A 23,407-nucleotide genomic window follows, 5' to 3' on the forward strand; every position below is an offset into this window, starting at 1 on the left:
CAGGAGTTTGAGACCAGCATGGCCAACATGGTGAAACCCCGTCTCCACAAGAAAAATTAGCCAGGTATGGTGGCAGGCGCCTGTAATCCCAGCTACTTGGGAGGCTGAGGCAGGAGAATTGCTTGAACCTGGGAGGCGGAGGTTGCAGTGAGCCAAGATCGTGCCACTGCGCTCCAGCCTAGGCAACAGAGCGAGACTCAGGCTCAAAGAAAAAAAAAAAAAGAAAGAAAATCAGGAATGGAACAGGGCAGGATTTCGTCCAAATTGCACAGATCAGTAAAAGGGCTGAGGCTCGAGGCCAGGAGGCTCTGACTCCTAGGACGCAGTGTAGTCCCTGAGGGGTAGGGGACAAATCACGCCCGCTTTGTTTCCCCTTCAAATGGGCTGAATGCAGCCATCCTCCCTGATCCTCACGGAGACTGGGGGGTCAAGGTGAGCGACAAACCACAAGTGCTCCCAGCTGTCACCCCACCACCCAGCCCTGCCCACAAACCAAGCCTACCTGGTATGAGGACACCCTCCTGCTCCCTGATCCGCCCCGCCCACCTCGCAGATGGAAAGACTGAGGTCTGGCTTACACGGGGGCGACCCGAGTTCCACCGGGATCCCAAGATGGCAGTCCCGGCCCCCGTCCACGCACAAACTCTGCTTGGAGGCGGCAGTGCAGCGGTCTGCTTTATCTTTTAATGGCCAGTGCGGTACAGTTAGTGGACAGACGGGTGACGGGACACAGCAGGGTTGAAACAGGGCAGTCACAGCCAGGGCCGGGGTTCTGTAACGGTGGGCCGTCCTCCCCCTGGAAACGCTGTCTCGGCAAGGACACCCTTAGAATCCCCCAACCTCAGGGTGCCACCCACACGGGCCTGGTGTTCTGGGGGACCCAGGCTGGAGTACCCCCAGCCTCTCCCTACTTGCTAGGGACCCTTGGGTCTGTCGGGTCCCTTGCTGGATGAGGGTCAAGACCTAGGTCAAGTTGACTTCAGCCGGGGTGTGGGGGCCCTACTTCGCAGCCCCCAGACTTACCTCCCCTCTTCTGTCATGGGCCAAGGCAGCAATGGGAGGGTTCCCTAGTCAGGCACAGCCCCCTGGCCTGTGGCATCGCGTGGGTGTGTGGGGAGGTCCTGATGTGCCTGGCTGGCACCACTGCTGTGGTTCCTGAGAGGCTGATGCAGACCGCAGGCGGGTCCCCTTCGGACCCAGGGCTCCAACTCCTTCATGGCTAACGCGTTTTGTTTAGGAGAAGCAGTCTCTAAGAATGAGGACAGAAGGGGGAGGCCTGAGGGTGACAAGGTGGGGGGCTGCCCCTCTCCTCTCAGGGCTCCAGGGTTCATGAGGGGTCCTTGCTGGAGGCTGGCCAGGTGGTGCCCCGATCAGTGGCAGCGGGTGATGAGGGCCGGGGTGCAGTCACCGGGTACGCACACTCTGGCGGGCGCCTGCTGTCCTGGGTGGGGACACGGTGCCTGTGACCCCGCAGAGTGCTGGCTGGGCTGGAGCTGGGGCCGCTGGACACAGATGGAAGGTAGAGGCAGGTATGAGACCAAACACAGAACACAGTGCTGGCCAGAGCCCCGGGTCACAGAAATGTGTCCCGGTCCTCGAAGGACTTTGCAGAACTTCAGGCCAGGATTGGGGATGGCTGGACCCAGAGGGGGTGGCGCTGCTGGCACAGGGAGAGGCTCAGGGCCCCGCAGGCACTGAGGTGGGGACGGGGGAGGGGCCTTCAGGCCTCGGGGCCCCTGGTCAGGCCCTCGGCGTCCCTGGCAGTGGGCAGAGCTGGCTCAGAGGCCTGAGAGGATGGAGCCATTGGCGGTGGAGGGGTGCAGGCAGCTGCTGTGGGCGTCGCGGGTGAGGCTGTAGGTGCAGTAGGCCACGGCGGACCCCAGTGTCAGCCCCGACATGTAGGACACGGTCATGGTGTTCCCTGTGGACAACACTGGCCTGAGGGGAGCAGGGCCGGGGCGACCACCTGGTGGCCACGGCTGCTCGGGTGTGAGGTGCGGTGACACCCGTGTGAACCGAGCCGCCCCTCCAGGACCCGCTGTCCCATCGCTCTGCGTGGGAGCACCCTCTCCGGATCCTGTCCTTCCTCATTCCTTCTCCCCGGGGCCATCTGCTATGCACACCAGGCCTCGCCTGCTTCTCTGGGTCCCCCAAACCCCCATTTTTAAAATTTAAAGACAAGGTCTTGCTCTGTTGCCCCGACTAGAGTGCAGTGGTACAGTCACAGTTTTCTGCAGCCTTGACCTCCTGGGCTCAAGTGATCCCCCAACCTCAGCTTCCCAAATACCTGGGACCACAGGCACATACCACCACGCCTGGCTAATGTAAAAGAAATTTCTGTAGAGACTCAGTCTCACTATACTGCCCAGGCTGGTCCCAAGCTCCGGGGCCCAAGGGATACTTCTACCTTGGCCTCCAAAACACTGGGATCACAGTCCTGAGCCAGTGCGGCTGGCCCCAACCCTCCCCATTTTAATCTCCAGTCTCAGCCAGGTATGGTGGCTCACGCCTGTAATCCCAGCACTGGGAGGCTGAGGTGGGCGGATCACCCGAGGTTAGGAGTTCGAGACCAACCTGGCCAACATGGTGAAATCTCACCTCTACTAAAAATACAAAAATTAGCCAGATGTGGTGGTGGGCATCCATAATCCCAGCTACTCAGGAGACTGAGGCACGAGAACTGCTTGAACCTGCAAGACACAGATTGCAGTGAGCCGAGATCGTGCCACTGCACTCCAGCCTGGGGAACAGAGCAAGACTCCATCTTAAAAAAAAAAAAAAAAAAAAAAATCTCCAGTCTCCGATCTCCAGCTTCCTCCCTATCAGGGACAATTTGGGATGTCCAATGGGCACCTGGAACATACCAAATCCCAAACCCAACCCCAACCCCTCCCCGCAAGGCCCCTTCCCATCTCAGTCTGGGCCAGTGCCAGCCTTCTTGCCTTGAACAGTGGACCCCAAACCTGAAGCCCCCTTCCCTCTCTCACACCCTACCTCTCAACCCGTCAGCCGGTCCTGTGGGCTGCTGTCCAAACAAGACCTGGAATCTGGCACCTCCCAGTGCCACGTCGACCTCCTCCAGGTCTGGGCCCCGTCCTCAAGGACTGGTAAAGTAGCTCCTCACTCACCTCCATGCCCACAGCAGCTGGAGGAATGCTTTATCAACCATCAGACCCCATTCCTCTCCTCTCCAGCCCCTGGCCTCAGTGCCCGCAGGACCTTTGCACATGCCATTCCCTCTGCCTGGATGCCTTTCCCTTGCATCCTCACATGGCTGTCTCCCTCACTACTACCTCCAGGTCTTTGCTCAAAAGTCACCTCCTGGCCGGGCCCGGTGGCTCAAGCCTGTAATCCCAGCACTTTGGGAGGCCGAGATGGGTGGATCATGAGGTCAGGAGATCGAGACCATCCTGGCTAACACGGTGAAACCTCGTCTCTACTAAAAAATACAAAAAATTAGCCGGGCGTGGTGGCGGGTGCCTGTAGTCCCAGCTACTCGGGAGGCTGAGGCAGGAGAATGGCATGAACCCGGGAGGCGGAGCTTGCAGTGAACTGAGATCCGGCCACTGCACTCCAGCCTGGGCAACAAAGCGAGACTCCGTCTCAAAAAAAAAAAAAAAAAAAAGTCACCTCCTCAGTGAGGTCTTCCCAGATTGCTCCATTTACACTGCTGGCTCTTGAGCCTGACTCTCCCCATCCCATCACTCCTGTTTCTCTGCTTTATTTTTCCCCATAGGACTTCCTGCCATTCAACCAGTCACACCAATCTAGGATTTTTTTTTTTTTTTTTTTTTCGAACAGGATCTTCCTCTGTCACCCAGGCTGGAGTGCAGTGGCGTCATCACAGCTGCAATCTCAAACTCCTGGGCTCAAGTGATCCTCCCATCTCAGCCTCCCGAGTAGCTGGGACCATAGGCGCACGCTACCATACCCAGCTAATTTTTAACACTTTTGTAGAGAGGAGAGGCTCTCGCTGTGCTACCCAGGCTGGTCTTTAACTCCTGGGCTCAAGTGATCCGCCCACCTTGCCCTTCCCAAGTGTTGGGATTGTAGGTGTGAGCCACTGCGCCCAGCCTGGGCTGCCTCCACATCTGGACGGTCAGTCCCACAGCACGGGGAGTGCCGTTTTGTCGCCACTGTGTCCCCAGTGCCTTGAAAAGCACTTGGTCCACAGGAGGGGCTCACCAAATAGTTGTGGGGTACACGAATGAATGAGTGAATGAATGAGTGAACGAATGAAGTGGTTGAGAATGTCTCCACACCTACGGCCTCCCAGACATTGACTGTTCTGAACCTTCAGAACCCAAATGCACCTTCTTGCGGTCTGCCCTGGGTTTCCTCGTGAGGGGGACGTTGTGCTGCTGGGAGGACCACCCCCTTCCATGCCCCGTGGGCCTCACCTGCCAGCTCCCGCTGCTTGGGGCTCACTTTGCCCGCCGCCAGGATCATGGGCACGCTGCCAAAGTAGCCGTTGCTGATGCCCATAAGCAGCGAGAAGACGCAGGGCCAGGCGGGGTGGCGCAGGGCGGGTGTGCCGCTGGGGTAGACGCACAGGATGAAGAGAGGGATGAAGACTACACGCAGGCAGGAGCAGGCCAGCAGGTGGGTGCCCCGCCAGTCCACGGGCAGAGCTGCCAGGATCTGCAGAGAGCCAGGCATGTGGGCGCCCTGTCCCAGCCACCCCCACTCCCCTCACAACCCCCCCAGCCTCCAGCCACGTTCCCATCCCCAAACACTCCTGGGTCTGTCCAGCTCGGCCTGCACCCCTGCCCTTCTCCGGATCGCCCCTCTAAAATCCCCCAAATCCCACTTAAAACTTTTTCCCTTAGAGTCAGGGTATCGGTCTATCCCCCAAGCTGGAGTGCAGTGGCACGATCGTGGCTCACTGCAGGCTCAAACTCCTGGGCCCAAGCAATGCTCCCACCTCAGCCTCCAGAGTAGCTGGGACTACAGGCACATGCCACCACGGCTGGCTAAGTGTTTTGTTTGCTTGCCTGTTTTCTGAGACAGAGTCTCAGGCTGTCGCCCAGGCTGGAGTGCAGTGGCATGATCTCGGCTCACTGCACCCTCCACCTCCTGGGTTTAAGTGATTCTCCTGCCTCAGCTTCCCGAGCAGCTGGGATTACAGGCGCACACCACCATGCCCAGTTAATTTTTGTATTTTCAGTAGACACGGGGTTTCACCATGTTGGCCAGGCTGGTCTGGAACTCCTGGCCTCAAGTAATCTACCCATCTCTGGCCTCCCAAAGTGCTGGGATTACAGGCATGAGCCACTGCACCTAGCCATTTCTTTGAGCCATTTCTGAGGGTCCCTGCCCTCTCTGGATCCCCTCTGGGGCATCCTCCTGTGCTCATCCCCGGAGGACCTGTGACTGTGAGGCGAGAGGGTGAGTGCCACACCTGTTCTCCGAGACGCAGCTGACACTCCGGGGTGCCCCAGTGGGATCAGGCCGGGGCCACCCTCCACAGAACACTGTCTGGCATGGTGCCACTGCATGGCTCTTGCCCTTTCCACCTGGGATCCACATGCATCCTTCACTCAGAACCCTTCCCGGATGGACCAAGGCTTCCCCCATCACCTCCACCCCGTTGCTTCCCCCGACACTGGGCAGGGCGGGCAGCCCACCTTGCCCACGAAGTCTGACAGGTTGAACACAGCCATGATGAGGATGGGCAGCCATTCGCCCAGGATGCAGTGGCGGATCTCAGACTCGAGGCCAGGGAACAGGCACAGCGTGATGAAGTAGGTCACAGCGATGGAGAGCATGTCGGCCCAGATCACCCGCGCCACCACGTAGCGGTGCAGCAACAGGGCTGGGGGCGGGTGGGGGGTCAGAGGCAGTGCCCACAGGGACCCCTGCCTGCCTCCCACCCCCTGCCTGGGTACCAGCACCAGGGCTGCAGAGGGACCCCCCCCAACTCACCTCTGAAGGTGGGCCAGCTGTGCTGGACCCTTGGCCGCGGCACATCAAAGCGCATGTAGGCCCCGCCACTGCCGGTCACCTCGTGGGCTGGGCTGTCCTTTGGGGACCCGCTGGGGGCCAGGGCCGGGGCTGGGTGCTCCTGGAGGGAGGACAGAGTGGGATGGGGTTTGAGTGGAGGACAGGACAGGAGAGGAATCCAGGCCCAATCAGAAGAGCTGCACTGGGGCTGGCACTGACATTCAGGTGGTGCCTACTGTGTGCAGACACCCCTCTCCCACTTTATCAAGGTCTCTCACTTCACATTTCTGTTTTAGAGAGAGGGTCTTGCTCTGCTGCCCAGGCTGGAGTGCAGTGGTGCAGTCACAGCTCACTGCAGCCTCAACTTCCTGGGCTCAGGCAATCCTCCCACCTCAGCCTCCCAAGTAGCGGGGACTACAGCCATGTGCCATCACCCAGGCCAGTTTTTTTGCTGTTTTCTTTTTTGTAGAGACAGGGTCTTGCTATGTTGCCCAGGCTGATCTCAAACTCTTGGGCTCAAGCGATCCTCCCACCTTAGCCTCCTCTATAGCTAGGATTGCAGGTGTGAGCCATCGGGCCTGGCTCTCACACTTCGGATGCTGCAAATTCCACCTCACCACTCCCATGAACCCTCTACCAGCTTCCGACCAAACCAACCAGAGCATCTTGTCCCCCATGACCCCTTTACTCCTCCTCCAAACACACGGAGCTCCTCCCAGCCTCTGAGCCACTGCACACACTTTTCCCTCCACCCCAACACCTTTCCTGTGGGTCAGGTCTTAGCCCAAAAGTCCCTCGGGGAACGTCCCTGGCCATGAGAGGGATGCACCCGTGCCCCGGCTTGTCCCTTTCCACCCTGGGTCCCTCTCTGGGTGTGGGTGCTCCCCTGGGGATGGTGTTTCTGGCTCACTTCAGTGTCCCCAGCCCAGGGCCCAGGTGACTCACTGGATCAAGGCCTGCATGACCATTCTGGTTCCGGACCCTCAGGAATGAGGACCAACGGCTCCCTCATCCCGCCTCTGCATGGTCTGGCACTCCTGACCTCACCCTGCAGGTGTCCCCAGGACTGTACAGCTGCCGGCCCTGAGCCTGGGGGGCTGTGCAGCGCTGCTGCCACCAGAGGGCACCCCAGCCCCCCAAGGACAGCTGCCTGCCCCAGGGATGGTGGGACAGGGCACTTCCTGGCAAGGGCTGTCTGTGCTGGGGACCCCACAGGGGCAGTGTGACACGGAAGCCCAGCAGAACCAGGGGCCACAGAACAAGCCCCTGGCCCTCCCTCTCTGCCTGTCTATCCTCACCTGGGAGACCACTCCCTTTCCTGGCTGGCTGGTGGTGACTTATATGGGAAACTCTGGGGGCCCCGCTACACCCCCTCAGGACACCCAGGGTTATCCCTGAGCCCTGATTTCCCTCCTGGTGTCCTGTCTCTAGGAAGGAAGGGTGTGAGCTTCCTAGAGAGTTTGCTGCCAGGCTGAGCTTGCAGGAGGAATCTCCAGCGTGGGTTGGCACAGCCAGGAGGGCTGAGACCCCCCCAGAACCAACGTGGGCTGTCCCAGGGATGGAAACTTTAGTGTACATCATGTGGGGTGTCACTGCGGACAGGAGCCATGCACACCGCACGCCTCACGCCATGGGATACAGCAGCTGGGCAGAGCCCCAGACCACAGATGCAGGCGGGGTGGGGCCTCAGGCCACGGGATGTGGGGGTGCCACTAAGAACCCACAGCTGAGTCCACAGAATAAAGGGAGCTGGCAGGAAGTGGTCTCCGCCACAGCGGGACGCCGCAGCCTGGGGTGCAGGGGACGGGCTGGGCCGCGTGTACTTCCCAACCTCGCGGTGGGGACAGAGGAGGGAACAGAGGTGGGCGATGCGCACTTACAAAGTGGACGTCCCCGGCGGCGACGTCGTGGTGCACGCGGTAGCCAGAGCCCTTGCTCAGGCCTGGCCTGCCCCGGCGGCTGTCACGCGGCCGTGTGGTATAGAAGAGCACGAAGCGGCTGCGCCGCACTAACAGGTGCAGCAGGAAGCACAGCAGCTCCAGTGCCACTGACACCAGGAAGAAGATGAGAGTGCTGGCGCGCTCGTCGGGCAGCAGCAGCTTCGTGAGGATGCGGCTCAGAGAGATCATCACGCCCGCCGTGCCTGGGGGGCATACACAGTGGGCCCGGGCCTGACCCGCCCAGCTCCCTGCACCACTCCGCCCCGACCCATCCCCGCCCACACAGACCCCTCCCCACCGGCGCCCCCTTCCACCCACAGGCCCCTCCCACCACCGCCGACCCCGCCCTCCACCACCGGCCCTGCCCCCACCCACAGGCCCCACCCACTTCCAACCCCCCGCTCCCACAACCAGACCAGCTCCACCAGCCCCTTCCAGCAATTCCTACAGTAAGCGCCCCAACTGCTTCCCGATCCCATTCAGCTCCGCCCCTACTCAGCCACGCCCAGCTCCATCCCACCCTCCACCCCCACTCAGCTTGGCCCCACACAGCCCCGCCCCACCTCCCTTCCCAGCCACGCTCCCTGCCGCTCCATCTAAGTCCTGAGTCCCGTTTCTCTCCGGCCCCAACTCCGGTTGCCCCCAGCTCCGCCCCAGCCACAAGAGGAGCTGCTCACAGGAGCTGCCCCTCACAGCAGCCCCACCCCGACGCCGCTCACACACCCCCACCGTGGGGCATTTACCCAGTGCCTGCTGCGTGGCTGCACCCTCCTGCTCTGAGGACGCAGTAGGGCCACGATGACACACGGACGCAGGGTGGGAAGAGGATGGATGCAAACAAGATTGTGCGTGATTCAGGCAGGGGGCAGAAAGAAACGGAACAGAGGGCGCGCAGAGGTGGGGGGCAGTTAGAGGACCCCTGTCCCATTGGGGGCCTTTGACGCGGAGGTCTGCAGGGCAGGGCCGGGAGTGCAGCCTGGGGACGGGTGTTCCTGGCCGGGGACTGCTGTGAGCTGAGTGCTCATGTTTGAGGCGCTGGAAGCTGCGATTAGGGTCACGAGGCTGGGAGGGAGGGCCTTGGGGTGGGCGGGCTGTGGGTTTTTTCTTAGTGTGGCCATGGGCCACTGCCCAGTGTGAGACAGGGTGGGTCAGGGCCATGGTGGGCCACCCCGTGAGGGTGGGCAGGGCTCTGAGCGCGTCTTTTCTGTGGGGCCCTTGGCTCCATAAACCACCTGACATCAGTGTGCCGGCACAGTTCTGCACCCACTCTGGCTCAGCCCCACCACAAAATCTACCGGCCAAGATGGGAGTCTGGGAGCTCCGGGGCGTCTGGTCTACCTCAGCACCAGGCAGAGGGTTGCAGAACGCCTCCAAGGGGAGAAACGAACCAGGCCCACGTGGGTCTTGATCTGGGCTTCCGCTTCCTGCCTGGGCGGCACTGACCCCGGGCGGTCCAGGCACAGAAGGAAGCTTGGGGACCCTGAGAGGAAGGGGCTTGCACGCATACAGTGTCACTGCCAGGGGCCAGTGCTGCCCCTCTGCAGGGGCTGGAGGCCAGGGGACAGAACTAGGACTTGGAGAAGGGCCGGGTGTCATGTAAGGTTCAGGCATGAGCAAGAGGGTGCCATTTGCTGAGAAGGGGCGGGTGTGAGTGGCAGGGTTGGGGGAGGAGACGTGAGTTTGAGAAGCCCGTGAGACACCCACGTGGGGTGCTGACCAGGGGGTGGCTTGTGTGCCCGTGGCTGCAAGGAGAGCATGGTGCTGTAGGCATGGCGTGATGTCCATGACATCACGGCCATGGATGGGGCCCACTCCCTAACACACGTGCGCACACTTACAAAACGCACACCTAGCCACATGCTCAGAGACACACAAGCTTCCCCCATCACAAAGGATCACACACCCCAGAAACACAGCACACACATGTGTGGGCCTACATGTCCCTCCCATGTGGGAGTCCACCCCTTTTCTACCCCCAGCCAGGCCAGGAAAGATGGCGATCCCTGTCCCTAGCTCAGCGTGCCCAGGGATTGTGAGCCTCCCTCCCAGACCGGGGCACATCATGGGGAGCCCCCGGGAAGAAGCTTCCAGAGCCCAGGGCAGCTCAGCACCCCCTTCCCCGGGGATCTGCAGATACTCACTCTCCCCGGTCATCACCCCCTGTGTGTACCGCTTGGGTAGCATCCCGGTGTATCCGTAGAAGCTGGATTGCTGCACTTGAGAGAGAGAGAGAAAGAGGAAAAATCCGGAGATGCCATTATCACCTGTCAACTTGGGTGAAATGCACTAGCTTGAGAGAACTCAAGGGTGCATAAACAGCCGTTAACACCACTAATGGCAGAGAGATTTGACACGCAGCAGTAGGAACACCAACCAGTGTACCCTTGGGGTCAGCCAGGGTCATTGACAAGCTCTGGCGGATGAAACATCTGCAGAAATGACACGTCACTTCTGGGCAAGGCAGTGAAAAGCCTGCATGGACTTTCAACCTTTCTTTTTCCCATGGGCAGGGACAGGAGAGGCATGTGTTATGGACTGGGGAGAGGACTGTCTGCCTGAGGCCCTGAGAGACCGTGTGGAGCATAACACCCTTCACCCTCTAGACAGGACAGGCAGCAAGAGTGAGAAGTCAGGCTTGTTCTATGGAGCCACTGAGATTTCTGGGTTAATTTGCTATACAGCAATAACCCCTCTCATCCTAAATAATACAGCCAGAAATCGATCAGGATCTAGGGAAAATAAAAGGGTACAGGCCCCTACCTTGGAGTCTAGCAAATCCATGACTGGTAGTAGCCTTGGGGGCAGTCTTTGTCTAACTAAAATCTTCTGGTCAAGGCTGGGCACTGTGGCTCACGCCTGTAATCCCAGTGCTTTGGGAGGCTAAGAAGGGAGGATCGCTTGAGTCTAGGAGTTCAAGACCAGCGTGGGCTGCAAAGTGAGATCTTGTTTTTATGATTTTTTTTTTTTTTTTTCAGATAGAGCCTCGCTCTGTCGCCCAGATTGGAGTACGGTAGCACTATCTCGGTTCACTGCAACCTCTGCCTCCTGGGTTCACGTGATTCTCCTGCCTCAGCCTCCCAAGTAGCTAGGACTACAGGCGCCCGCCACCACATCCGGCTAATTTTTTGTATTTTTAGTAGAGACAGGGTTTCACTATGTTGGCCAGACTGGTCTTGAACTCCTGACCTCGTGATCTGCTCGTCTCAGCCTCCCAAAATCCTGGGATTATAGGCAAGAGCCACCACGCCTGGTGACAAAAATTTTTTTTAAATTAGCTGGGTGCGGTGGCCTGTGCCTGTAATCCCAGCTACGTGGCGGGGGGCCTGGGCTCTCCCTTGAGCCTAGGAGGTCGAGGCTGCAGTGAGCCATGATCCCACCACTGCACTCCAGCCTGGGCAACAGAGTGAGACTCTGCCTCTAAAAAAAAATAAAATCAAGTCACAGCATTTTTTTGTTTTTTAACAAAACAGAACAGTAGCATTGGGAGTATTATTTCATGAAGGCTTGATGTCATTTATAAATACACACATGTGTTTACAGGGCCATAATACAAAATGTATTTCTTTCTTCCTGAAAGTCACGGTCAAAAAGAGTTTGAAAGTCTACCAAGCTGGCTAGGCACAGTGGCTCACGCCTGTAATCCTAGCAGTTTGGGAGGCTGAGGTGGGCAGATCACAAGGTCAGGAGTTCAAGACCAGCCTGGCCAATATGGTGAAACCCCATCTCTACTAAAAATACAAAAAGTAGCCAGGTGTGGTGGCAGGCGCCTGTAGTCCCAGCTACTCAGGAGGCTGAGGCAGGAGAATCCCTTGAACCCGGGAGGTGGAGGTTGCAGTGAGCTGAGATTGCGCCACTGCACTCCAGCCTGGGCGACACAGAAAGACTCCATCTCTAAAAAAGAAAGAAAAAAAAGAAAGTCTACAAAGCCTGGCCTGGACCCTTGCAAAATGTCACTGCCATGAAACACAGGGGTGGGTGAGGGACTGTCCTGGATTAAAGGAAAGTTATGAATCTAGAGAGTATGTTGGGTCAGGAAAAAAAAAAAAAAGCTATAAAGAACATTATCGGGGCCAGGCACGGTGGCTCACGCCTGTAATCCTAGCACTTTGGGAGACTGAGGCGGGCAGATCACGAGGTCAGGAGATGGAGACCATTCTGGCTAACACGGTAAAACCCCGTCTCTACTAAAAAAACAAAAAATTAGCTGGGCGTGGTGGCGGGCACCTGTAGTCCCAGATACTTGGGAGGCTGAGGCAGGAGAATGGTGTGAACCCAGGAGGTGGAGCTTGCAGTGAGCCGAGATCCACCACCGCACAGGGCGAGGCTCTGTCTCAAAAAAACAAACCATTATCAGAATGACTGGAGAACTTTGAATATGGGTTGTAGCTTAGAAAATGGTATTGCATCAGAGTTAAATTTCCCAGTTTTGGCAATTGCAATGTGGTTATAGAAGAAATGTCGGCCGGGCATGGTGGCTCACACCTGTAATTCCCTGCACTTTGGGAAGCTGAGGCAGGTGGATCACCTGAGGTCAGGAGTTTGTAACCAGCCTGAGGAACATGGTGAAACCCCATCTCTACTAAAAATACAAAAATTAGCCTAGCATGGTGGTGCGTGCCTGTAATCCCAGTTACTTGGAAGGCTAAGACAGGAGAATCACTTGAACCCGGGAGGCGGAGGTTGCAGTGAGCTGAGATCGTGCCACTACACTCCAGCCTGGGCAACAGAGTGAGACTCTGTCTCAAAAAAAAAAAAAAAAAAAAAAGAAAAAAGAAAAGAAATGCCTTGACTGGTAGAAAATACACTCTGAAGTACTAGTAATTAGGCAAGAAAGGTGATGACATCTACAACTAACTCTCAAATGGTACAAGGGGAAAGATGTATTTTATATTTATATATACTTAGGAAGAAACTGAAGTACAGAGAGAGTGGGGTGGAGGGAGAGGGGGAGAGAGTGCTTGTGTAGGACTTCACTGTATCATTCTTGCAAGCTTTCCTGTAGGTTTGAAACATTTGCAAAATAAAAAGTAGCTTTCAAAAGTTTGTAAGGCCAGGCACGATGGCGATGGCGCGTGCCTGTAACACCAGCACTTTGGAAGACCGAGGTGGGAGGACTGCTTGGGGCTAAGAGTTCAAGACTAGCCTGGGCAATATAGAGAGACCCCTGTCTCTACCAACAATTTTTTTTTTTTTTTTTTTTTTTGAGGCGGAGTCTTGCTCTGCCACCCGGGCTGGAGTGCAGTGGCTGGATCTCAGCTCACTGCAAGCTCCGCCTCCCGGGTTTTCGCCATTCTCCTGCCTCAGCCTCCCGAGTAGCTGGGACTACAGGCGCCCGCCACCTCGCCCGGCTAGTTTTTTGTATTTTTTAGTAGAGACGGGGTTTCACTGTGTTAGCCAGGATGGTCTCGATCTCCTGACCTCGTGATCCACCCGTCTCGGCCTCCCAAAGTGCTGGGATTACAGGCTTGAGCCACCGCGCCCGGCCCTACAAACAATTTTTTAAAATCAGCCAGGCTTGGTGGAATGTGCCTGTGGTCCTAGCTACTCAGGAGGCTGAGGTGGGAGGATGGTTCACCAGCTTGAGTCCAGGAGGTTGAGGCTGCAGTGATCTATGATCATGCCACTGCACTCCAGCCTGGGTGACAGAGTCCGACCCTACTGAAAGCCATTGCCCAAGAGAAACAGTGACATGGTGACAAAGGCAGAACAGTCCTTGAAGCCCTGTTTATACCAGGGAAACCAGGGGCTGCCTCACAGTCTCTGTGGCTACACGCTGTGCATACACTGCATACACAGGCTCGTGTGGGTGTGAGCCCGTGTGCCTGGGTGTGCAGGTGTGCACGCTGGCATGCAGGTGGACACACACCTGGCACCCAGCCAGCCCGGCTCCCATCATCTCACATGCCACCAGCAGGAGACCAGGGCTGGGGTGGGACAGGGTCAGAAGTGGGCACTCAGGGCCTCACCCCTGGGCCCCGGTTCCTACCTGTGCAGCCGAAGGCCACGGTGCCCACAGCGGCCAGGTTGATGGCGTAGGCCTGGTCCCGAGAGAAGAGCTGCAGCCACACATCGCAGATGCTGATAAAAAGGAGAGGGCCCAAGGCTAAGAGGTAGCCTGTTGGGGGAGAGGCCAGTGAGGGGAGCGGTGGAGCCAACTGGGTGGGGGTCCCCCTCCTCCTCGCCCCTCCTGCATAGTCAGTCGGAGGCTCTCTCTGCCCTTCTTCTTTAAGGAGGGCCAGGGATGCTTTACAAGTCTAACAGGGGCACCCGGAGGGCTTCCTGGAGGAGGCGCCATTTGAGCCAGGCCTTGAAACTGGATGACACCATGTGGAGGAATGGGAAAGGAAGAACACACTGGGTGTGGGGAAGAGCTTGGGCGGGGCCCAGGGACATGCGGTGGGGTACAGAGACCCCACCACGGCCAGACCCCAGGGCAGCCCTAGGAAGTGTGCCCATTTTACAGACGAGGCGAGTGAGGCTCAGGGAAACTGGGCGAGTGGATGACCGGCCAGGCACATGGGAGCCACAACAGGTAGGTGTCCCGTGGTGGGGCCCGGCGCACCTGCGGTGATCCTGGTGTGCAGGGTCAGTCTCTCCACCAGGACGTTGTTCAGGAGCACGGCTGCCAGCGCCACCAAGATGTAGGTGAGGCTCATGTCAAACACGATGGAGGTCCCTGTGGAGGGCCAGAGACAGCAGGTGCTGAGGGAGGCCCCACCCTCTGCACTGACCCCTGCCAGATGCAACCTCCCAGAGCGGTCTTGCTGTCCAGAGGGGTGAGTGGTTGCCCTGAGGTCACTCAGCAGCTCACAGTGGAGCCGAGATCCGAATAAAATGGGTCCCTGGGTAGGACCCTCCCACCCGGGGGTTTCTGGGAAGCCCCAGGCCATGATGGAGTATGCTGAGTGGCCGGGCGTGACCGTGGAAGGACCCACCTGGGTACTTGTGATGCAGGTAGTCCACGTCCGTGATGAAGCTGTTGTACGGCAGCAGGAAGCCCACGCCAGCCAGCAGCATTGCAAAGTAGATGGCGTGGTAGCGGTCATCGGGCACCGGCTCCTCCAGTGCTAAAGCCAGAGACACCAGGTGAGACGGGGCACCCTCCATGCATGGCTACGGCCTCCGCACAGGACGAGGGCCATCACCTCGGCCTCCATCACCATGGCCACTGTCCATCGCTGTGACCCCTGCTCCCCTCTGCTCCAGATACCTCTGTCATCTGACCATTATCAAAAGCCACCAAATACTGTGGCTACGGCTACCACACCCACGCCATCACAGTCACTGAAGCCACCAGCTTGATGGACAGGAAACCAGCTCATGCCTGTAATTCCAGCACTTTGGGAGGCCGAGGCGGGCAGATCACCTGAACTGAGTTCGAGACCAGCCTGGCCAACATGGTGAAACCCCATCTCTACTAAAATAGAAAAAATTAGCTGGGCATGGTGGTGCAAGCCTATAGTCCAGCTACCCAGGAGCCTGAGGCACGAGAATAGTTTGACCCCAGGAGGTGGAGGTTGCAGTGAGCCAAGGCTGCGCCACTGCACTCCAGCCTGGGCAACAGCACGAGACTCTGTTTTTAAAAAACAAAACAAAACAAAAATTATAGGATATGGAAGGGGAAGAGTGTGCACCCTCTACCTGTCCTGCCGGGGAAGGGGTCAGCACGTTTAGGGTTGTACAGGGTTCTTACATCATGCTCGGTGGCAGTATGACCTTGTCACCGCCTTTGTTTGGAGAGAAGACATGGTTTAGGGAGATGTCTATGGGAGCCACATTGGCGAGGGGGGGACCGTGATGGTCTGTTTATGGTCACCTTGACAGGCTGAAGGACAGTCCCTAGGTTCAAACACTAACTCTGCTGCTGCTGTGATGGCGTTTTGCAATTCAAGTTCCTTCTCCATCAACTTTCAGTTCATCAAAAGGAAAATGACCCTGGGTGGGTCTGACCTAATCAGGTGAGGCCTTGAGGTCTTCCTGGAGCTCAGAGACTCCAAGAAGCTCTTGTCCGTGGATTCCAGACTGTCCATGACCTTCCTGACTGCCTGTCTGCCTGGCTTAACTAGCTCCCACTTTAGTTAGCCAATTTTTCTTTTTTGTTCAGACAGTCTCACCGTCGCTCAGGCTGGAGTGCAGTGGCACGATCTTGGCTCACTACAACCACTGCCTCCTGGGCTCAAGTGATTCTCCTGCCTCAGCCTCTGAAGTAGCTGGGATTACAGGTGTGTGCCACCACACCTGGCTAATTTTTGTAGCTTTTGTAGAGACGAGGTTTTTGCCAGGTTGTTCAAGGCTGGTCTCAAACTCCTGGGCTCAAGCGATCCTCTGGCCTCAGCTTCCCAAAGTGCTGGTATTATAGGCGTGAGCCACCGTGCCCAGCCTTAACCCAGGTTTCTGAGCCTAAAGTACTAGCATAAACAACAGCTCCCCGCAAAAGAACTATAGCTTACAGGGTGCCTCCTGAGTGCCAGGGGACAGGCCCAAGCAAGATTCTGTTGATTCTGGTGCAGCCGCATTGACACAATACCATCCCCTTTTTCCAGAGGAAGAGACCGAGGGCCAGAGAAGAACAGTGACTTGACCGGAGCCCCTGGTGGGTGAAGGATGGGAGGCAGTCTTGAACCTGAGCCTGTCAGACTCCAAGCCTGTGGGCTGTCCACTCTGCAAGTCTGATCTCAAAGTCAGTTGGCCCAATTCCTCAATGTAGTGAAACTGAGGTTCAGAGAGGTTCAGGCCCTTGCCTAAGGTCACACAGCTGGGCTGAAAACCAGAGCTTTGAACCTCACATCCAGTCCTGTTCAGGCACTTTCCTGGCTCCTTTGCAGTGAGGCATAGCTTGCTTTGGCCAACGAGTGTGACCAAAGTGACATGTGTCACTCCAGATAGAAGTTTTATGGATCAGCGCATGAGCCATGGATCCCTTCACCCACCCAGTGAGCACGAAAGCCCATGTTAAGACAGAGCCTCCTGGCCGGGCGCGGTGGCTCAAGCCTGTAATCCCAGCACTTTGGGAGGCCGAGACGGGCGGATCACGAGGTCAGGAGATCGAGACCATCCTGGCTAACACGGTGAAACCCCGTCTCTACTAAAAAATACAAAAATAACACTAGCCGGGCGAGGTGGCGGGCGCCTGTAGTCCCAGCTACTCAGGAGGCTGAGGCAGGAGAATGGCGTGAACCCGGGAGGCGGAGCTTGCAGTGAGCTGAGATCCGGCCACTGCACTCCAGCCTGGGCAACAGAGCGAAACTGTCTCAAAAAAAAAAAAAAAAAAGAGCCTCCTCTGCCGGGGGCTGTTGGCAGGGCCCCCAGCATGGACACGCAGCATCAGGGCGGAGACATTGAGACGGTGGGCGTGTTTGTTATGCAGCAGATCTAATTCACACTGACAGGCACTGCCTCCAGTCCATCACCACCCATGGCTCCCCGATACCCCAAGGCTTCACTGGGGGTCACACAGCTCAGTCTGCTTCAGGGCAGGACATGCACCTTGCCTGCACCCCTACTTACTGGAGTCCGTGAAAGCCGGGATGCCCCTGGCCCTAAGGCCCTGGCCCTGAGCCGCCTCTGCCGCCTCCTCCAGCTGGTGACTGTCAAAGGTGAAGCTCATCACTACGCCTGGGTCTGGTGTGCCTGCCACGCTGGGCTCCTCAAGGCGCTGGCTCCCGACAGAACCCATGGCAGCCTGTGCTTTGGAGAAAGCAGAGAGAGCAGGGGAGGCAAGAAGAGTGAGATGATACCCCAGCCCCGATGCCATGCGGCCGGGACTGTATCCCCTGGGGGACTGTCCTTTCTATCCATCCAGAGGATGTTAATTTAAGCAGATAAACAATGTCACCTGGTGTCTTTTTTTTTTCCTAGACAGGGTCTCACTCTGTCACCCAGGTTGGAGTATGGTGGCGCAACCATCACTCATTTCAGCCTCTACCTCCTGGGCTCAAGGGATCCTCCTGATTCAGCCTCCCAAGTAGCTGGGACCACAGGTTCGAACCACCATGCCTGGCTAATTTTTTAAAAATTTATTTTGTAGAGATGGGGTCTCACTACATTACCCAGGCTGGTCTCCAACTCCAACTCCTGCCTTGGCCTCCCAAAGTGCGGGGGTTACGGGCGTGAGCCACTGAGCCACTGCACCCAGCCCTCACCAGGTGTGTCTCAAGATGCTCATCCTCATTGCTATCTAGGGAGAAGGGGTCGGAGGGCAGGAGGGCTCAGAGACTGCTGCCCCGGGGAACAACCAAGGTGGCCTGCATGGTGGCAGCGGGCATGGTAAGAAATAGATGGAGTGGAAGAATACTTTGGTGGTGCGATACCAGAATATGGAGGGCAGTCGGAAACAACAGATGACATGAGTGAGCCTCGCGCGTGCCTGCACTGGGCTGCAGTGTCCTCTGGGAGAAAGGCGGCTTTACCACTCATTTTTCAGCTGAGGAAAGTGAGGGTCCCTTTGGTCTCACAGGCAGAAAGTGGGGGAACCCAGACCCCAACCCAGGTCTGTGTGACACTCTGAGCCACCATGACCCTTGGTCCTGGGGCCAACCACCTTCATGGCGGAAAGTTCTTTCTGTGGTCTTGCCTCAGTGCTTCTTGCTTCAATTTGGATCTGCCAGCCCTGATCTTCAGAAGGAAAGGAAGGAACTAAGTCATCTGTCATGGAGATGCTTGCGCTGTGTGGGCAGCCCTGTGTGTGCCTGGGGCAGGCTAGCTTTTTCCCCTAAAATGATTTTTCTTTTCTTTTTCTTTCTTTTTTTGAGATGGAGTCTCACTCTGTTGCCAGGCTGGAGTGCAGTGGCGCGATCTCAGCTCACTGCAACCTCCGTCTCCCGGGTTCCAGCGATTCTCCTGCCTCAGCCTCCCGAGTATCTGGGACTACAGGCGCCCGCCACCGCGCCTGGCTAATTTTTGTATTTTTAGTAGAGATGGGGTTTCACCATGTTGGCCAGGATGGTCTCAACCTTTTGACTTTGTGATCCGCCCACCTCGGCCTCCCAAAGTGCTGGGATTACAAGCCTGAGCCACCGCGCCCGGCCTTTATTTCTTTTTCTAATAACATGTATTTATTTATCTGAATGCAGAAAGGATATGTGTTCACCGCAGAGTTTGAGGCTAACAGAGAGGACAGCACAGCACGGAGCGCCGAATGTAGTGCCTCAGTTTCCCCAGTATGTGGGAGAGCCGTGGAAAGGCTGGAAGAAGCCCACCCTGAGGGGTCCCACAAACCCAGAGGAAACTTGATTTGTTTTTTTGAGACACAGTCTCTTTGTTGCCAAGGCTGGAGTGCAGCAGGCACGATCACCACTCACTCCAGCCTCTGCCTCCCAGGCTCAAGTGATCCTCCCACCTTAGCCTCTTAAATAGCTGGAACAGGTGTGCACCACCAGGCCCGGCTAATTTTTTTTCTTTTTTGTAGAGATGGGGTCTCATTATGTTGCCCATAGTGGTCTTGAACTCCTGGGCTCAAGTGATCCTCCCACCTTGGCCTCCCAAAATGCTGGGATTATAGACATGAGCCACTGCACTCAGCCCACCCTGATTTTCTCTGGGGTTGACCCATGTTACCTCTGCCTGCTCTTGTCCCATCTCCTGGGTCTCATTTCCTCCAGCTCCCCTGACTCAGTTTACTCCCTTCCCAGCCTCCAGGCAGGTTTCGATGATCAGGTTAGCAAGCACCTCCCTGTGACTCCACGTCCCCCTCTTCTAGCTCACTACAGAGTTTTAACTGGAGCCTGAATGGGGGCCTGGGGCCTCACTGGGGCTTTGAAGCCAGAGACTTCCCATTTCCAGGTTTCGGGAGACTGGGGAGATTCAGCCCCTGACAGCTGGGGACCAACCTCGGTGATGAGTGCCCACTACCAGGGGAGAGGCGGTCCCGGACTTCTGGGGGCTGAGAAGCCTGGCGTATCTCCCCTTCTAGGTTCAAGGCTCTCCTGACGGCCCCTTGTCAGTCCTGGCCCTCCTCCCACATCTGGAGCTGGGGGTGGTGGGGGCGAGCAAGGCTTAGAGCAGAGCTGGGCTGGGCTTGAACTGGGGTGGCCCTGGGAGGGTTCTGCACACCTGTCCTCCCCCATGAAGTGGACGCAAGCCTGACCTCGAGAGTCATTGGGAGGTGCCAGAGTCAGCAAAGGCTTAGAGACCCCGGGGCCCTTCTTCGGCCTGCAGGGCCAGGGAAGGGGATGGTGTCAGGGTGACAGTCTTCAACAATCAAATGCTCCTCCTGCCACCTGCTCAGGATACCAGCCCAGCCCAGGACATCCGAACCCAGAAAAGCCTGGTCTGTGTTCAGTAAGGGCCCCCGAGACGCTCCCCGGGACGTGCAGTGCCCCGAACAATCCTGGCCAGAAAGCCGACGTTTCTGCCTTGCCCAGAGGCCACACCACCCAGGAAGGCGGACGTGCTTGGCATCCAGCCAGGAGGCGGCTGCTGTCCCCTCTGGCTCAGTCAGCAAAGTGGGCAGCTGCCACCCACACTGCCCGGCTTGGCCAGCCACTGTCCCCATGGTGGAGGGTGTGGGGAGCCTGCGGCAGCCGCTCGCTCCCACCTCTCCTGGGCCACAGGCTTCTGTGTCCTTCCCAGCCCCCAAAATCCAAGCCTACTGCCCCCCGGGGCAGGCAGCCCAGGGCCTCCTGCCCTGTCCCCCGTTAATTAAAATTTAACCACATGCACATTGGCCTAACCACCCCAGCGTTTAAGGGGCTTGGCTCTGCTCCTCCACTCTGAGCTGCTGTGACCCCTTGATGCCTGCCCCAGGGGCCGTTGAGAAGACACAGGTCACTTCTTTGGCCTTGAGGTCATCCCTCAGGTCTCAGTTTCCCCACCTCACAACTCAGTAGAGAAAGGAGAGGCTGAGAGTACGTCACAAACAGGGACTGGGTGGGTGGCTGGTGGGGTAGGTTCGGCTACACACAGTAGGCATTCAACAGTTGCACAAGCTGCCACTTAAAGAACACTGCTATGGGCAAGGCAGGGCTCCCACCCCCTCCCTCATTTATTTTTTTTTTAATTTCTATTTTTGTAGAGGTGGGGTCTTGTTCTGTTGCCCAAGCTGGTCTTGAACTCCTGGCCTCAGGTGATCCCTCAGCCCCAGCCTCCCAGAACTGAGATTACAGGAATGAGCCACTGTGTCTGGCCAAGGCCTCTCACCATTTTGCAGGGAGGGTGACTGAGGCACATAGAGGTCAAGTCGGGGGTGGGGGGGTGTCATGCAGCTCAGACTGGAGCCTGGCCCAGTGACCCCCTCCAGCTCCTCCCATTTCCACGGGGCCTGAAGTGCACAGCAGTCCTGAACGTGGCCCGGGGCAGCTGGAAGCGCTGGGGGTCTGGACCCCAAAGCCAGTCTGGCCTCACTCTGGGGCCACGCTCCTCCGGCCCGCCAGGGAGAACCAGGGGAACCGAATTCCACTTGGAAAGCGGGCCTGGGCTCGCACTCCTGGCTCAACTACCAGTCCTGGTTAGTTGATGCCTGGTACACCCCTGGTCCCCGTTAACCGGGGCTAACGATTTCTCTGCTGCCCTTTCCGCAGCCCAGCGGTCTAAGCCGCTCCAACTCCTCTGGGGGTGGGTTTCAAGCCCCTCCGGCCACCCACTTCTTGCAGCCCCCCCAGGGACCGATGCATGCAGGGGCCACAGGCTGGCCCCTGGACCCACCGCCCTCCCCGGCCTGGGTCCCCGCGCCTTTCTGCCGCTCGCCCCCCGGCATCATCAGCCGCAAAGTTGGCTCACAGACCTGCGCCCCCAGGCAAAGGACAGACCCCCTGGGCCGCCCCGAGGTGACCCCGGAGGCCAGGCCCCGCCTCTCCCAGACGCTTTTTCGAGAACAAGGAAGGGGTCGGCGGGGGCAGGGGGGCGATGGGGCGGCGCGGGAGGGTCCGGGGAGGAACTTCGTGCGGGAGGACCCTCGCGCGGTGCTAGGGGAGGCGGTGGCGCCGACACCCTCCATGGCCGGGGCCCAGGGGTCCGGGTCCGCGCTTGTCGCCGGGCGCTGGGGGCTGGGCCGCACAGGACGCGGTCGGGGCGGCCTCGGGTTCCCGGGACAGGGGCGGTCTGGGGAGAGGGGACAGCGCCCGGACGGGCGGGAGGGGGCGGGGGGCCGCGCGCGCCGCAGACAAAGGCTCCGACAGGTCCCCGCCGGCGCCTCCCCGCGTCCCGCGGCCACCGCTTACCTCCGCCCGGCCCGGCCTGGGGTCCTCTGCGCGCCCGCTACGCCGCCAGGCGCCCGACACTGCGCGCCCGCGCCCCGCTCCCCCAGCCTCGGGCCGGGCGCGCCCGGCGTCCTCCGCCGGTCCCCGAGTCCGCCCGGCCCCTGTCCACGAGCACGGCGACGAGCAGAGCCCAGGCCACCACGCCCCGCCTCTGCCCGCCCCCAGTGCTCGGCCCCGCCCCGCCCTCCTCCCTCAACCCTCTCGCTCATCCCTCCTCCCTACCCCTCCCCTCCCCCTTCCTCCCTCTCTTCCCTCCTCCCGTCACCCTTCTCTCCTCCCTCCCCCTCCTCCCATTCCTCCTCTCTTCCCTTCCCATTCCCTCCTCCTCCCTCCCCTTCTCCCTCCTCCCCACTCCTCTCTTCCCCTCTCCCTCCTCCTCCCTCCCCCTCCTCCCCATTCCGCGTCTTACCCTCCCTCTCCCTCCCACCCCTTCTCCCTCCTCTCCATCCTCCCCAGTCCTCCTCTCATCCCCTTCCCTTTCTCTCCTCCCTTCCCTCCTCCGTCCCACTCCTCCCCATTTCTCTTCCCTCCCCTCCCTCTCCCTCCTCCCACCCCTCCCCTTCAAAGTCCTCCATTACCCTCCTCCTGCCCTCCTCTCTTCTCCCCTCCTCTCCACCCTCCTCCCTTTCTCCTCCCCGCTCCTCTTCCTCCCTTCCTCTCTCCTCTCCTCCCTCTCCCTCCCTCCTCCACCTTCCCCATTCTCCTACTCAGTCCTCCCTCTCTCTTCCCTCCCTCCTCCATTCTATCATCCCCACTCCTCCTCTTTTCTTCCCCCTCCTCTCTCCCTCTCCTTCCCCTTCCTCTTCCTTCTCTCCTCTCCTCCATCTTCCCCCTCCTCCTCTCTGCTCCCATCTCCTTTCTTCCTTTCTCTCTCCCCCAACCCTTCCATCCAGCTGGGCTATGCAGGGGCCAGGCCCAGCCTGAGGCTGAAATCAGGATCCCCAACACACTAGGGTGCAGCATGGTGGCCCTGGTAGACCCGGGTGACCTGTGCTGACCCAGCCCACCACCCTCGCTGCCCACCCCTCAGCCTTGGTGCCCAGGCTGCTCCTCCTAAACAGGTCCACTCACCTGGGAGGCTAGCAACGCCGCTAGCGGGTGGGTAGGTTCAGTCACAACGCCACTGGGTGACCAGATTGAAAGTTTTGAAGGATGAGTAGGAGTTCACGTGCTGGAGAAGGTGCGGAGAGCAAGTCCAGCTAGGAGTGGGGGCTGTGGCCAACCCTCAGTCATGTCCTGCCGTCACTTGGTCCTATCTCCGCCAGCTCCCTTTCTCCTCCCAGCTTGGGATCAGAACTGGCTAGATTGCTTCCCATGACTCCCTTCACC

The 23,407-nt window shown here is 58.5% G+C and overlaps 1 protein-coding gene across 6 annotated transcripts; it reads right to left on the reverse strand.

Moving 5' to 3' along the window:
- Window positions 1-536: 536 nt before the first annotated feature.
- On the reverse strand, window positions 537-22,206 carry SLC29A4 (solute carrier family 29 member 4). Of its 6 annotated transcripts, none has more exons than XM_037995196.2 (12): window positions 22,040-22,206; window positions 17,391-17,570; window positions 14,819-14,950; window positions 14,446-14,559; window positions 13,870-13,998; window positions 10,025-10,099; window positions 8,627-8,659; window positions 7,824-8,086; window positions 5,926-6,064; window positions 5,628-5,815; window positions 4,401-4,641; window positions 538-1,921 (listed from the first exon to the last, which is right to left on the reverse strand). In XM_037995196.2, the coding sequence occupies exons 2-12, from the start codon at window positions 17,557-17,559 to the stop codon at window positions 1,779-1,781; spliced, it is 1,626 nt and encodes a 541-aa protein (XP_037851124.1). In that variant the 5' UTR covers window positions 17,560-17,570; window positions 22,040-22,206; the 3' UTR covers window positions 538-1,778. The 6 variants fall into 6 exon arrangements, with proteins under 6 accessions (XP_037851120.2, XP_037851124.1, XP_037851123.1 ...); XM_037995195.2 differs by having other exon boundaries at window positions 17,391-17,565; window positions 22,040-22,205; XM_037995192.2 differs by lacking the exon at window positions 22,040-22,206 and having other exon boundaries at window positions 537-1,921; window positions 10,025-10,094; window positions 13,870-13,961; window positions 17,391-21,666.
- Between the last annotated feature and the right edge of the window lie 1,201 nt (window positions 22,207-23,407).

Source organism: Chlorocebus sabaeus, chromosome 28 (genome assembly GCF_047675955.1).
Source record: "Chlorocebus sabaeus isolate Y175 chromosome 28, mChlSab1.0.hap1, whole genome shotgun sequence".
Classification (NCBI taxonomy): domain Eukaryota; kingdom Metazoa; phylum Chordata; class Mammalia; order Primates; family Cercopithecidae; genus Chlorocebus; species Chlorocebus sabaeus.

Excerpts from the sequence above, each read along its gene's own strand:
- SLC29A4 (XM_037995190.2), bottom strand. The coding sequence starts at position 17,637 with ATGGCATCGGGGCTGGGGTATCATCTCACTCTTCTTGCCTCCCCTGCT. Across the intron at positions 6,065-7,823 it reads CCGCCGGGGACGTCCACTTT|GAGCACCCAGCCCCGGCCCT; the intron begins GTAAGTGCGCAT and ends TCCTCCCTCCAG. Across the intron at positions 1,922-4,400 it reads CAAGCAGCGGGAGCTGGCAG|GGAACACCATGACCGTGTCC; the intron begins GTGAGGCCCACG and ends TGTTGTCCACAG.